At 37.8% G+C, this 15,785-nt stretch overlaps 2 protein-coding genes across 2 annotated transcripts; both read right to left on the reverse strand.

Annotated features, from left to right (window-relative positions):
• Positions 1 to 1,798: 1,798 nt before the first annotated feature.
• LOC131054751 (putative leucine-rich repeat receptor-like serine/threonine-protein kinase At2g24130) lies at positions 1,799 to 5,250 on the reverse strand. Its single transcript, XM_057989340.2, has 2 exons — positions 2,472 to 5,250; positions 1,799 to 2,382 (listed from the first exon to the last, which is right to left on the reverse strand). Exons 1-2 carry the CDS (start codon positions 5,245 to 5,247, stop codon positions 1,922 to 1,924), a joined length of 3,237 nt encoding a protein of 1,078 aa, XP_057845323.2. The 5' UTR covers positions 5,248 to 5,250; the 3' UTR covers positions 1,799 to 1,921.
• An 8,439-nt stretch (positions 5,251 to 13,689) lies between these two features.
• Positions 13,690 to 14,932, reverse strand: LOC131859318 (putative leucine-rich repeat receptor-like serine/threonine-protein kinase At2g24130). Its single transcript, XM_059212919.1, has 2 exons — positions 14,515 to 14,932; positions 13,690 to 14,336 (listed from the first exon to the last, which is right to left on the reverse strand). Exons 1-2 carry the CDS (start codon positions 14,930 to 14,932, stop codon positions 13,690 to 13,692), a joined length of 1,065 nt encoding a protein of 354 aa, XP_059068902.1.
• Between the last annotated feature and the right edge of the window lie 853 nt (positions 14,933 to 15,785).

A 15,785-nucleotide genomic window follows, 5' to 3' on the forward strand; every position in this document is an offset into this window, starting at 1 on the left:
AAGTAAATGAAATGGTAGATTTGATTGGCTGGTTTGTTGGGTTTTACATGTTTTGGTGTTGCAATAGTAATAAATGTATAGATTGTAGAGTTATTGGATAAATGAGAATTGAAATGTGGGTCATGTTTTTTAATTGTTCCTTCATTGAAGATATCTTTGAAATATCACCCCAATGAACATATAATTTTAAGAAATAATTTAGCAATTTGTTTTGTAATGTAACAACAGACATCTCCAAATTTATTTTCTTGTAAGCTAGACTATCAACTCTTTTCTTAAAATTTAACAAGCATTAAACTCACATGACAAATGGATTGCATGAATGTAGTGGGAGATGTGCAATTTAAAGATGTCTACAATGATAAAGAGGCTCAAAATGATTATATAAACACACAAAATTTTGATATTCTTTTACATTTCAATTATAATTTAAATATTATGATCATTTGCAATTCATCTTGACAAAAGAACTCAATAGTTGTTATGTTATCCACTTACTTTCCTTGAATTGTTTTATATGTGTATTAAATAGAAATATGAAGTTTGATTATTGAAATTGGCTAATAAAATATCTCCAATAAGTGAGATCAAGCCATGTACAAATGTCACAAAAATGATGCATAGTCTTCCATGTCACAAATTATAATAAAGCTAATATCATAACGATCTTCAACACACATTAATTATAGAAATCAATGACCACTAGAAATGGTTTTTACATATTTCATAAGTACATGGGTAACTAGAAATATGTAGATACAAAATCATCATGCAATATGTGTGACCCAACAAAGGGTTCTCTATGTCTAGAAATATGATGACATAAGGATATTGCACTAAGTAAAATCACCTCGTAGAAATACTAGCCTGCTTAAATAAAAAATAAATAATACATGCATAGAACGAATACATATTACCTATTTAATAAGTAATTTCATTAAAATGAAAAGAAAAATTACCAATTACTAAAACAAAAAAGAAAAAAGAAAAGAAAAATTACTACCTCTTAGAATGCTGAAAAATATATGGAGCACAATAATCTATTAATGAAACTTTGATATTGTTAATAAAGCATCATAATTAGATGAGTTATGCATATTGAAATATATGGAGCACAATAATCCATTAATGAAACTTTGATATCGTTGACAAAGCATCATAATTAGATGAGTTATGCATATTGAATTATGATGATTAGCTTACAAGTAATAATTTTATATAATACAACTCAATACCAATCAAATCCATCATCATTTTCGAATTAAAAAATTATGTGACTATGATTTTGATGTTGTCGCATGTCCCACATCAAGTCACTTCTATGATGGACATTGTGTGGGAAAATAAATAAATAAAGATAAATTAAAATAGTTCAAAAGAGAGAAGGATAAAGAGAGATGTCATATGCTTTGAACATCATTTTGCTATGGCTCCACTAGAAATGCTAAACAAGCATAGAATATGCACACCCATCAATTCATAAACGATAGAGGGATTTTTGGAAGTGGAGGGATTTTTGGAAGTGTACGAGGGCAAAAATTTTGGAGGGAGTTTCACATAGAAAGAGGAAGATAAGGATGTCATCAAGTTTTGGTTTTCATTTTGTTAGGTGATAAGGAATTTGCCATCTTATCAAATGCATTCCTGCGGCAAAAAATTTGGAGGGAGTTTCACATAGAAAGAGGAAGATAAGGATGCCACCAAGTTTTGGTTTTCATTTTGTTTGGTGATAAGGAATGTGCCATCTTATCAAATGCATTCCTGCAGCAAATTGCCAATTGAACTCTCCAAGATAAGATTAAAAAATTAAAAGACATTTGTAAACCCTTTCACAGAATAGCAGGCAGTTTCAAGTTTCAACCACTACTATTATATGAAAGTCAGTTTCCCTGATTCTGTGGTGAACAATTTACATCATAATTTAGGAACTTGACTGGAACGTGGAAGTGCTCTGACCGTTTTCTACCTTAACAAGATTTCCTGCCCATCTTGCGCTAATTACCATTTGGTACAGATCAGATTGATATTTAGAATTTATTCTACTCCCTTCAAACATGTCCTCAATACATTCCAACATCTCCACAACTTCTGCCATACTTGGTCTGTCTTTCGGCGAATCTTTTGAGCACAACAAAGCTACTCGAACCAATTGAATAAGACAACTGCATGTAGAATCTGTAGCACCTCCTTTGCACAACAGCAAGCTATCATCAACCACCTCTGAAATTCTATCTGGGAAAGCCATACTAACCCACATTCGCAAGCTGAGTCCATCAACAAACATCTGGTGAGTTGGCCTCTCTCTTGTTAACATCTCCAATAACAGAATTCCATAGCTATAAACATCTCCCTTGGCTGAAATCCTTGCACCAACTCCATACTCTGCATTGAACCCATGTCAGTTTCCACCAATTTAAACAGTAATAATGAAATTGAAGCAGCAGGATATGTCATGAAAAAGAAGTGTTTACCAGGGGCAATGTAGCCTAGAGCACCTTTCAGTGTTGTTGATGATGAAAATGAATGCATTGAATTTTCAGATAGTATATGGGCGTTTCCAAAATCAGCTATATGTGCTGTCATATAGAAGTCCAGAAGTACATTGTTGGGCTTCAAATCACAGTGAACAACTTGAATTGAACAATCATGATGGAGATATGCCAAGCCACGGGCAATGTCCATGGCTATCTGTACTCTTGTCTGTAAATACATTTTACAGACACCCCCAATATTACACTTGCCAGCATCACAATGCAAATGCCTTTCCAGGCTTCCATTAGACATGAACTCAAAAACCAAACCTTTGAAGTCAAGATTAGAGCATGAAGTTATGACTTTTACTATATTTCGGTGTCTGGTTTTACCGAGCACTTGGCATTCAATGTCGAAACTTTTATGAGCTTCTTCATCCTCCATATTGAGAGCTTTAACTGCTATCAATGTTCCATTATCCAGAACTCCTTTATATACAGAGCCAACACCACCAACTCCTAGCAAGTTGCCCTTGCCAAATCCATTAGTTGCAGTAGTGAGCTCCTTATATGAGATTCTAGGATGTGGAAACTCTATTGATGGTTGTTCCACATTGCCCTTCCCAAAGAAATATTTGTACAAAAGTGAAATATAAAAGCAGTATACGACTAGAAAGGAGATAACAGAGCTTATGTATTTAAACAATTTATGGAAGTTCCAAGGGCCTCCAGTTGACCCTGCAGATGCACTCGGACATGCTGGTAACAAAGGTATCCATTGCCCACAAAGTCCAGGGTTTCCTCTGAATGATGACGCCGTGAGGTTTGTAAACAGTCCTGCTTTAGGAACTTCTCCTATTAACAAGTTGAATGAAACATCCAGAAAGCTCAATACCTTTATATTCTGCAGAGAATCTGGTATTGTACCAGACAGTTTGTTGTAGGAAAGATCCAATGCTTCGAGATTTTTCAGCATGGAAAGTGAATCTGTAATTGGGCCTTCAAACATATTATGAGAGAGGTTGAGATATTGCAGATTAGTACAACTTACAATACTAGCTGGAATGACACCAGATAATTGATTTCCAGATAGATCTATTCCTTGAACCATTGCCATTTTGCCGATTTCAGCTGGCAGGCTTCCGTGAAGCGAATTCCAAGACAAATTGAAGTAAAACTGTAAATTTTGTAGGCCTGCAACTTCTGGTGGTATGTTTCCAGTGAAATTATTATGGGATAGGTCAAGTAATTCTAGTGTCAGAATTTGGAAAAGTTCGACAGGTATCCTTCCATCAAATTGATTGTGATGAAGATGAAGGCGCCTTAGCTGGGGAAGACTGCCAATGCTCTGAGGAATTCGTCCAGTAAGTAGGTTAAAAGAGAGAGAAAGTAGACCTAGATGCTTAAGGGCACCAATCTCGTTGGGAATGGGTCCCTGCAAATTGTTTTGGTCCAGATACAACCTCTCTAGCATCTTAAGCCTTTCTAGTGTAGATGGAATGGGTCCAGTCAATGCGTTATTGGTGAAGTCAATATATGTCAAGTTGGTGAGATTGCCGATTTCTTGAGGTATGCTGCCTCCTATAAGGTTATATCCTAAGGATAATATAGAGAGATTGGTAGACAGCTTGCCAATGGAAGGGGACAAATCTTCAGCGAGATAATTATAACCCAAGTATAAGGTTTGCAGGGAAGAGCAATTAATAAGAGCTGCAAGAAACGGTAAAGTCCTAGAGCTTGTAAGGAAGTTATCATCTAGTCGAAGATGTTGGAGTGAGCTCAACTTACCCAATTGGAGAGGCACGGTGCCTGTGAGATTGTTTAAGGTGAGGTAAAGAATTTTCAATTTGGAACAATTTCCTAGAGATGTCGGTATCGGCCCACTAAGCTGATTCCCCCACAGACTCAGTATTTGCAGATTGGAACAATTCCCTAGAGATGTTGGTATCAGCCCTCTAAACTGATTCTCACTCAGACTCAATTGTTCTAAACTGGAACAATTTCCTAGAGATTTTGGTATTGGCCCACTCAGTTGATTCTGATCCAGACAGAGTTGTTGCAGATTGGAACAATTTGCTAGAGATGTTGGTATCGACCCACTAAGCTGATTCTGAACCAGATTCAGTACTTGTAGATTGGAACAATTTGCTAGAGATGGTATTGGCCCACTAAGCTGATTCTGATCCAGACCGAGTTGTTGCAGATTGGAACAATTTGCTAGAGATGGTATTGGCCCACTAAGCTGATTCTCCCACAGATTCAGTACTTGCATATTGGAACAATTTGCTAGAGATGTTGGTATTGGCCCACTAAGCTGATTCCTCCACAGATGCAATTCTTTCAGATTAGAACAATTTCCTAGGGATGTCGGTATTGACCCAGTAAGCTGATTCCCCTGGAGACGCAGTTCTTGCAGGTTGCTAAGCTTCTGGCAGAGCTCTGGAATAACACCATGGAAAGAATTATCGTAGACATTTAAAGACTCTAGAAAGGAAAGATTTCCCAAGAAGGGAGAAATATAACCTACTAAACCCATACTCTCAAGATCAATTTCAGTCACTCTCATCAACTTATTACATGAAATGCCTGTCCAATTGCAGACGTTAGTGTTGGCATCCCAAGATGATAACACTTGGTTTGGATCAAAAGTGATGGAATTCTTGAAGGCAAGGAGAGCCTGCCTATCATTAAAGGAACCATTGTCAGTGGCATGTGCAGAGGAGCAAAGTTGAAAATAAAAGAGAAGAAAATGCACAGCCAACGGAATAATTTTCATAGCTAATTGGTATGTGACTGAATACCTTGTTGAACAATCTACAATCCCTATTAAACGGTAGGCTTCTTACGCTTTTGCTCTTGGACACGCAAGAAAATTGTCAGACGCGTTTTTGTGGATGGACTTGACTGGTTTGTGTTACTTACATTGATTAACAAATACTTTGACCGGGTGACTATCGGATTTGCTTTTGGCCGAAAAGTAAGTCATTTTCCCAAGATAGAATTGCTGCCCACTTTCGTGTTGTGGCCAAATGACTAACCTTTGGACTCTTTATATACTTGATTTGTTTTTTAAATATAATTGGTCGAATGTAACTTTTCTATCATTATTAAAGACTTAGAAGTTAAAAAAAAGCTTTACAATGAGAATTTATTGATGTCTATATTCTATATTGTTAGAATAGCTTAGTTAATATATATATATTTTAAAAGATGTATAAATTTACTAATCATAAATAAAGAATACAAAGTGAGAAAGGTCTACAGTCCAATAAAGAACAAAGAATTAACCATTCCTCATCTCTTCAACTAATTGTTCTAGAAAAGGAGATTAAATCCACCCTCAAATGTCCCCTTTTTACAATATTCCAACTTTGCATTCCATCAGATGCCCATTTCACCAAGCAATTTGCTACTCTATTCTGTTCTTTGTAATTATGACAAAAAGTAATGGATTCTAAAGACCCACTGAACTGTAGAATCTGTCAAATAACCATAGCTAAATGCCAATTAGCATCATCCAATTGTTGCTTATTCAACATATGCACCACTTGTGAATCAAATTCACAAATAATATGTCTCCAACCAGGAGTACAATCTCTCTCCAATGCATACACGATGGTGAGGGCCTCCATAAAACTATTCATATGAAACCCTTTACAAATGAAAAAGAGAAACTGAATAGCATCAGAGCTATCTCTACCAATACCACCTATACCTACATGACTAGGATTCCCCCTAGAGGAGCCATCAATATTCATCTTCAAAACTCCTTGAGGAGGAGGGAGCCATCGGCCTACTTGATCAATATCTCTCTTAAATTGTCTACATCTAGTCTACGTAACTTGCTTACCACTAAAAAAAATCAACCTTTGAAGAATGCCTACATCACCAGGCTCTAGTGCACTAGAAAGATCACACTTAGTTGAGATTGTCTCCTGAAGAACTTATAATAACATTTTTCCCCCACAATTGTTTAACAAGCAATTTTCCATTTTGAAAAATTCTATGATTCCATTCTAAGCAAAGATGCCAAATAATGAAAGAAGGCCCCATAACGTAAGAAACATGAAGAAAAGAGGTCTTAATAGGAGGCTGATCTAAGCAGTCCCAAAACTCAACCAAAGAGGAGGCATGCAAATAACCCTGATTTAAAATTGCCTAGTAGAGATGCCAAATCTCCCTAGAGAAATAACATTGAAAGAAAAGATGAGAAGTACATTCTTCACTATGATGACATAGCACACAAATAGAATGCCCTTGGAAGCTACGCTTGCACAAATTATCTAAAGTAAGACATCTGTTTTGAACAACAAGCCACAAGAAAAAATTGCACTTGAGCCAACTAAATTTGTTCAACATATATGTTTCCACTATAGAACTTCTACTCCAAACATTTGCCTATCTAGCTCTAAGTGCCCCAAAGCCATTGAGTACTTACCAATCAAAACCTTACCCCATGCCAGAAGATCTGTCCCTATAAGAGAATTGCACTCCCTATTACGAAGAATTTGAACTAACTTCCAACGTGCTCCCTCAATTCCTCTAGGTGCCCATTCGTGGGGGTTTTTCCATCTACAAACATCTACTGAGCCTAAATGCAGAATAGTCTTATAATTAGCCACTGTGTGCCATCTAGATGCAATACAACTATCAAAAAGGGACTGTAAGTGGAAATACATTGAAAGAAGTGGAGGGTGGCCATCCTAAGGATCAAGCCAAAACAAAGCTTTTGACCTCTTATTACAGATCCAAAAAGCTCTTATTTGATTAGCTTTGCCCTTGTATTCATTAATAAGTGTTACATAATCATTATTATTTGTTATATTTTTAATTTGCCTTTTGTAAAATAGAAAAGAGGATGAGTATATATTTTAATTTCTAAGATATTAGAATATAGTATGATAAAAATATCTTCACCACTATTGATTGTTTTGTAAGCTTTCTATCAATTGCGAACGTTAGTGTTGGCATCCCAAACGGATAACACTTTGTTTGGAACACAACTGAGAGAATTATTAAAGGCAAGGAGAGCCTACTTATCATTGCATTGATTAGTTTAGGGATCTCATTTTCCTACATTTCAAAATTGTTTTTATCGTTCCTCCAACTTACACCTCTAGTTGAGGTTAGTCTCTACCTTGTGGGTGTTGTCAAGGTTGTAGTGAATCTATTCATGACAATTGAGATGTTCATTCTCAATCCTCTTTGCCTTTTTTGAAAAGAGATGATGTTCAATGAGGATGATCACTACCTTGTCGTTGGTTTGCCTCTCCCTTGGTGTTTGGTTGTGGTATTGTTGGTTGGGCTAACACTAGCAAGTTCCCTCAATTGGTTCTTGCTATTTATCTTGTTCTAGATGTTGAAGATAAAAATATAGTAATAATAATAAATATAATAATGGGTGGGACCCTTCTATGGACACTTAGACTTAGTTTATGCATGGAATAAATTTGATGATTGAGATACTCCTCATCCCTTAATGCTCTTGCTCTCACTCTATAGTGACTTTGTGTAATTGTGCTTTGATCCAAGTTTTGCTTCATATTGACTTTCAAGTTGTGACTATTTTCAGCTATATTTTTTTTGAACATGTGTAACACTATTTTATAAATGATAATATAAACACTATACATCAAAGATGTAAATATCTTAATCGCCAATAAATCTTTTGACCAAAATTTTTTTAAAAATGAGAAAAAAATCAGCAATAAATTGACAAAATTATCAAACATTTGAAAATATATAATTTCTTAAAATATTGTAAAAAAATACATGTATACACTAAAATTTAGAACACAATAGCATATAGGATCGAAGGCAGCAATCGACACTGGCAGACGAAGTCAAACAAAACAATAAAACGCGTTTTTTTCCCATCTGCACTTTTATTGCCTTCCTCAAAAAAATTAGAGTTTCGCAGCAAAAATCGCCTTTTCTGAGATTAAATCGGCCACCTGTTCGCATCGCGATATATCGGATTTGGACGATTTTTTACCGATTTTTGCATCTTTGGCATAACTTCCATCGTTTCCCCCACGTCTGCAGAAGGAAGGAATTTTTTACCGTAGATCCTTCCTTCTGCAGACGTGGAGAAAGTGTATGATGATGAAAATAAACTATCATAGTTTATTTTCATCATCATACACTTTCTCCACGTCTGCAGAAGGAAGGATCTACGGTAAAAAATTCCTTCCTTCTGCAGACGTGGGGGAAACGATGGAAGTTATGCTTTACCTTCCAAAATTCAATCAGTGCAGGAAATTTCTTGCTGCAGGTTATAATCATTCACAGGGCCCTGAAAATTCAAACTCTGAATGATTTTGTACAATAAACCCTTAAACTTTTATAATAGGTAGCATAAAAAAGAGGATACATAAGAGGATTGGTCTCTAGAATATGGTAGTAGAAAAATCTGCTTCTATATCTAAAGTCTAGATCATTTTGCTAAGTATGTTCCATTTTTGTTGTTATAAACTAACATTAAAATCAGATTTTAATGGTCCACAAGCCTGTATGCTGCAAGTTAAATTCCAAAAGATACACTGTCCTCGTAATCATTACTCAATGTCAAGAGCAGTTCCAAAATAACAGAAGTTAACGAGGAAGAGTCATGTTAAAGGCAAAGAAGATACAGCAATGTTTTAAGTTTTTCAATTCATGATCAAACAAATGAAGCGACATAACACATTTTACAGGAAGATTTACGGCACGAAACAATCAACAAATAGCACATTTACCATTCTGTTTAGATCAGAAATAGGTTTAATTACAAACTGTCAAAATCTTCTCCTTTTCCCATCCAAGATTTCCAGGCTACAGCAAATTCCTAATTTATCTCTCCAAGATAGGAAAAAAGAAGTTAATCAAACTTTTAATTGGCATTTGTATCCCCTTTCACAGAATATGCGGGCAGTTTCAACCACTACTATTATTGGAAAATTGAAAGTCACTTTCTCTGATTCGGTGGTAAAAAATTTACATCATAATTTAGGAACTTGACTGCAATGTGGAAGTGCTCTGACCCTTTCCTACCTTATCAAGATTTCCTGCCCATCTTGTTGGGATGTGAAGCCCAACGGTCACATGACCCTTCTTGTTCTTCCAACTGTTCATTTTGTATCTGAATATGATTATATGATGGCTGTGTGCAGCCCATGTATAGTGTGGTTGATCAATAGAAGTTATTCCCTGCTTTGAGTGTGGATGTAGGCATATTTGCCGAACCATGATAAATCGTGTGTTGTCTCTTCTTATTGCTTTTCTGTTTCTGTTATTGTTTTCTCTGCTCTTTCTAATCTTTACAATTGGTATCAGAGCCATGGTTGGCTTGAGCAGAGAGTAATTATTATGCAAATGGAAGCTGAGATGAAACGCCATGTACATTGGTGGGATGGCTGGAAAGATGAAGAGGATTCGGCTGAAGAAGAGGACGCTGAAGTGAGTGAAGATGAACCTGAAGAAGATGAGACATATGATATCGAAAAATATCAAAAAGAAAAAATTATGAGACTAGAAGAGGAGAATTTTTTACTCACCGATTTATTGTATTTTATGGAAGATACCTTGGCAATAATTTTGGAGGTTGAGACTTCAAGACATTTAAGAGAAAAAGAACTGATGGAAATCTTAAATGGAGCAAAAGTAAATAGAGGCAACCTTGATGATATATCGGTTGATAGGCATGTTGAGATGGAGAATCTCATAATAGCTCTAGAAGATCATCATAGCAATACGCAAGCCAAGATATTTACCCTTCATGAAGATTTGCAAAATGCTTCTTTGAGAGAAGCTCAGCTTCAGGCCAAGCTAAAGGATGTTGAGAAAAATTTGTTGAATGCCCAAGTAGAAGTTGCGGCTGAAGAGGGAGAAGACTTTTGCGTAGACAATTTCATAGAAGAATATGAGCCTATGGAATTGGAAGACGAAGTGCAGGATGGAAGAAGCTTTGATCAAATTATGATTCATGCAAGGGGAGCTATTTCTGAAAACAGAAGGCTTCGTGATCATGATACAAACGATGATGCTGATTGCAGGCCAAAACAAAGGCAGCGTGTTGAGCCTCCTGATATGGAGGGAGAGTTCTCCCAGACCCAGTCTGGTTCGGGCCTTGTTTTGGATTGTTTTCAAGATGTGGCAGAAATGGAAGTTGACCCCAGTGAAGACAATGTCACCAAGGAGACAGAGTACGAAGAAAATGGTGGCAGCGACATGGTTTCTGAGGTAATTGGGAACCCTAAGGAATTTGCTGAGGAGGTTGTCTCCCAAAATGAGCAGAATCTTACTCTGTTTCAAATACCAGTCAAAATGGGCGCAGAGAAGAGGCATGGTGCGAAGGAACCCATACGAGGTTGGAGAATAAGAGCTGATAAGGAAGCTCAGAGAATTTCGCAGGAGCTCATGAAGCGGGAGGACCAAGATAATTTAGAAGACGAGGAGGCACATAATCTGTTTGCTTCATTCGTGGAAACTGAAGAGGCACAGACAACTTCGGAGTTTGGAGAAGTAAAAGATGAACTCTGTGGTCTATGTGGTGAGTCCAAGCATAGGCAATATGTATGTCTTGCACCACACGATGGCCTTCATCACAGTCACCACAGCAGGAAGGGTAGTCTTCACTCCATGCAGCGTAGTCTTCACTCCATGTAGCGTAGCTTTCACGCCTTGCAGCACAGTCCTCACGTGATAATGGGCGCTGACCACAACATGCTGGGCAAACCACGTATTTGCCCAGAACCTCCACCTTCGCGGGCTTGCAGCAGAGGCGTCCTCCTCCGCAGACCGTGGACGATGCCTTAGGGGAAGACCAATCCCACGGTTCGTCTCCTGCCTCGCACTCACAAGGAGATTGTCAATATCTCTACCAACAATTCGCAGCAAAGAGTCATTGACCGGAATGAGCGGTCTATGTCACCATTAATCTCTGAGCAAAACTCACAACCTGTGGTTGGAGATGTTGCTCAAGATAACACACATAGTCAAAATTGGTCCAGCCGGTCCAAAATCATCAAGGGTCTCGCTACGGGGTCGCATGAAGAATGGGCACAAACCATTGTGCACAAGAGCGTCGCCATTGAGAAGAACAGTCTAATTGAAGGGGCCGACTTCAAGAGTGGTCAAACAAAGATGCAATCTGTGCTAGTGGATTTCCTTATTGGTGCCAGTATCAAGCCAACCGCCATTGTGAGCTACAATCACGTAGAAAACAACGACGAGATGAATCTGTTAGCGCCACAGGCTTTCCGCTCTAAGGAAATTTCAAAGAGCAATGTTGTAAATGATATTGGAAGAATCTACATTCTATCTATTGACGGCAACAACAGTCTGGCGGTGAAAACTCTGGCTTATTTGGAGGAGGCGTTATGGAGGAAGAGTGGGAATCCAGACACTTGCCTGGCAGACTCTGTTGATGTGGCCATTGACACTGGTGTCGGTGGATTGATTACCCAGAAGGGCGTTATGGTTTGTAGTAATAACCATCGTATGAATGCACACGATGGCATCCTGTGCAACACGGATACCTTATTTCTTGTGGTACCGCAATGTTACTTTGCAGATATGCATTTGAAAAGGGCCATGATGGGAGGTAGAGATATGACCAATGCGTTTCTCTGCTCATTTGTTCAGGGAGTGGATGGTGAACGCTCGTCTGTCATGGCATCTTCCATGGATGATGGAGCAGATGAATCAATAAATATCGAGGCTGTTGGCAGTTGCGTAATATTCTGGCTGGGTGTTCTTGCAGAGTCGTTAGTGACGTGGCTGGAGAAACTAAAGCCGTTACTGTATTCTTATAATATTTTCTATGGTAGGCATGAGACATCTGACAACGAATCATACTTCTGGGCTTTGGCACACCTAACGGCAAGGGAAGATATAATCGATTTTGGCAAGAATAATATGATTGTTCCAAAACTAGAATTTTTTGTTAGTATTATTGAGCCAGCCTCATCGCTCATGGTGTTTGAGAAAGATGACATGTCTTGTATTTTTCGATCACGGGGGAGCACCCATGATCTTCGGGATTCATTTCAGGATGAAGGGTTCATTTTAGAACCAGTTAATGATCCTTTCAATGGTTTTGATATATTAGCTGTAGAAGTTAATTGTAATGGCATTCAATCTGACGTGCTTTGGAGAAGATTAATCCGAAGTGTATGCGAGCAGAAGATCGTGAAGTTAAAATCTTGCAGATTGGGTGCAATGTGAGTTTAGATGTGGAAGCAGGGGATGCTAGTGCATGGTTGTTCCAGTTGGCCTTCACGGGGGAGATTGTTGGGATGTGAAGCCCAATGGTTACATGACCCTTCGCGTTCTTCCAACTATTCATTTTGTATCTGAATATGATTATATAATGGCTGTGTGCAGCCCATGTATAGTGTGGTTGATCAATAGAAGTTATTCCCTGCTTTGAGTGTGGATGTAGGCATATTTGCCGAACCACGATAAATCGTGTGTTGTCTCTTCTTATTGCTTTTCTGTTTCTGTTATTGTTTTCTCTGCTCTTTCTAATCTTTACACATCTTGCGCTGCTTACCATTTGATACAGATCAGATTGATATTTAGAATCTATTCTACTCCCTTCAAACATGTCCTCAATACATTCCAACATCGCCACAACTTCTGCCATGCTTGGTCTGTCTTTAGGCGAATCTTTTGAGCACAACAAGGCTACTCGAACCAGTTGAATAAGACAAATGCATGTAGCATCTATAACACCTCCATTGCACAACAGCAAGCTATCATCAACCACCTCTAAAATCCTATCAGGAAAAGCCATTCTAACCCACATGCGCAAGCTGATTCCATCAACGAACATCTGGTGTGTTGGCCTCTTTCTTGTTAACATATCTAACAACATAACTCCATAACTGTAAACATCTCCCTTGGCTGAAATCCTTGCACCAACTCCATACTCTGCATTAAAATCCATGTCAGTTTCGACCAATTAAAACAGTAATAATGAAATTGAAGCAACAGGGTAAGTCATGGGAAAATAAGTGTTTACCAGGGGCAATGTAGCCTAGAGCACCTTTCAGTGTTGCTGATGCTGAAAATGAATCCATAGAATTTTCAGATAGTATATGGGCATTTCCAAAATCAGCTATATGTGCTGTCCTATAGAAGTCCAGAAGTATATTGTTGGGCTTCAAATAACAGTGAACAACTTGAATTGAACAATCATGATGGAGATATGCCAAGCCACGGGCAATGCCCATGGCTATATGTAATCGTGTCTGTAAATCCATTTTACAGACACCCCCAATATTACACTTGCCAGCATCACAATACAAATGCCTTTCAAGCTTCCATTAGACATGAAGTCAAAAACCAAACCTTTGAAGTCAAGATTAGGGCATGAAGTTATGACTTTTATTATATTTCGGTGTCTGGTTTTACCGAGCACTTGGCATTCAACGTTGAAACTTTTATGAGCTGCTTCATCCTCCAAATTGAGAGCCTTAACAGCTATCAATGTTCCATTATCCAAAATTCCTTTATATACAGAGCCAACACCACCAATTCCTAGCAAGTTGCCCTTGCCAAATCCATTAGTTGCTATACTGAGCTCCTTATATGAGATTCTAGGATATGGAAACTCTATTGATGGTTGTTCCACATTTCCTTTCCCAAAGAAATATTTGTACAAAAATAAAATATAGAAGCAGTATACCATTAAAAAGGAGATAACAGAACTTAAGTATTTAAACAATTTATGGAAGTTCCAGGGACCTCCAGTTGACCCTGCACTTGAAGTTGCACTTGGACATGCTGGTAATGAAACTATCCATTGCCCACAGAGTTCACGGTTTCCTCTGAATGATGACGCTGTGAGCTTTGTAAACAATCCCGCTTTAGGAATTTCTCCTTTCAACAAATTGAATGAAACATTCAGAAAGCTCAGTGCCATTAGATTCTGAAGAGAATTTGGTATTGTACCAGACAATTTGTTGTTGGAAAGATCCAATGCATCGAGATTTAATTGGGCCTTCAAAAACGTTATGAGATAGGTTGAGATATAGTAGGTTATTACAGCTTCCTATACCACTTGGAATCTTTCCAGATAACTGATTTCCGGATAAATCTATTCCTTGAACCACTGCCATTTTACTTATTCTATCTGGCAGGCTTCCTTGTAGTGAATTCCAGGACAGGTTGAAGTAAAACTGTAAATTTTTTAGACCTGAAATTTCTGATGGTATGTTTCCAGTGAGATTATTATGTGATAGGTCAATTAGTTTTAGTATCAGACATCTGCCAAGAGCGGGAGGTATCTTTCCAACAAACTGGTTGTTATCAAGGTGAAGGCGCCTTAGCTGGGGAAGATTGCCAATACTCTGAGGAATTTCTCCAGTAAGCAGGTTAAGAGAGAGAGAAAGTAGCCCTAGATGCTTAAGGGGACCATTCTCGCTGGGAATGGGTCCTTGCAATTTGTTTTGGTCCAAATACAACCTCTCTAGCATCTTAAGCCTTTCTAGTGTAGATGGAATGGGGCCAGTCAATTTGTTACGGGCGAAGTTAATATATGTCAAGTTGGCGAGATTGCCAATTTCTTGAGGTATGCACCCTTCTATAAGGTTATATTCTAAGGACAATATAGAGAGATTGGTAGACAACTTGCCAATTGAAAGGGACAAAACCCCAGCGAGAGAGTTATTTGATTAGAAGAAAATTTGAATTATATTTTTTTTTAGTTTAGTTTGTCTATATGTTAGTATTTTGCATTTTTGAAGGTCTTAAGGGCATTTTTAGCCCCTACAACTGGCGTGTTTATTCAAATTCTCATCTACATATCTTGGAGACCTTTCCAACGAGATCAACGGCTCGTAATTTCGAGTCCCGTGCAGAAAGTTATGTCTAGTTGAAGTTAGGATAAAATTTTATATAGTTTTTTTTTTAAAATTTCATAGTTTTTAGATTTTATTATGTAATGAATAAATGTGACTGTTGGACTTCGATTCTCAAGAGGTTCTTGTGACCCTTGGAATCTCATGAACTTCTATATTTTGGATTTTCAAATGGAATAGATCACTTTTTGGCTTGCTTCAATTCTATGAATTCTGGTTCTTGTAAACAAAATTTACAATACCGCAGGTTCTCACTCAGGTGTTGTTATCCGAATCCATAATTCGGATCAGTGGTATCAGAGCAAGTTCACTCCTGTATGTCATATCACACGCGATCAACATATCAAAGATTGAGCTTGGAAACAAGGAATCCTTCGGACTACCTTCCTTTGAGATGCACACGATCGCAGATGGCTAAGTTGCAGACAAACGATGACATTAAAACATTAGTTGAAGATGCACTAGCAAA

This window comes from Cryptomeria japonica, chromosome 2 (genome assembly GCF_030272615.1).
Source record: "Cryptomeria japonica chromosome 2, Sugi_1.0, whole genome shotgun sequence".
NCBI classification, from domain to species: Eukaryota; Viridiplantae; Streptophyta; class Pinopsida; order Cupressales; family Cupressaceae; genus Cryptomeria; species Cryptomeria japonica.

Bases quoted from the DNA above. Each gene is read 5' to 3' on its own strand.
- LOC131054751 (XM_057989340.2), bottom strand. From the start codon at position 5,247: ATGAAAATTATTCCGTTGGCTGTGCATTTTCTTCTCTTTTATTTTCAA. The intron at 2,383-2,471 runs GTAAACACTTCT...GGTTCAATGCAG, and splicing joins TCTAGGCTACATTGCCCCTG to AGTATGGAGTTGGTGCAAGG.
- LOC131859318 (XM_059212919.1), bottom strand. From the start codon at position 14,932: ATGCTAGAGAGGTTGTATTTGGACCAAAACAAATTGCAAGGACCCATT. The intron at 14,337-14,514 runs GTATAGGAAGCT...ATTTGTTGAAAG, and splicing joins ATCTGGAAAGATTCCAAGTG to GAGAAATTCCTAAAGCGGGA.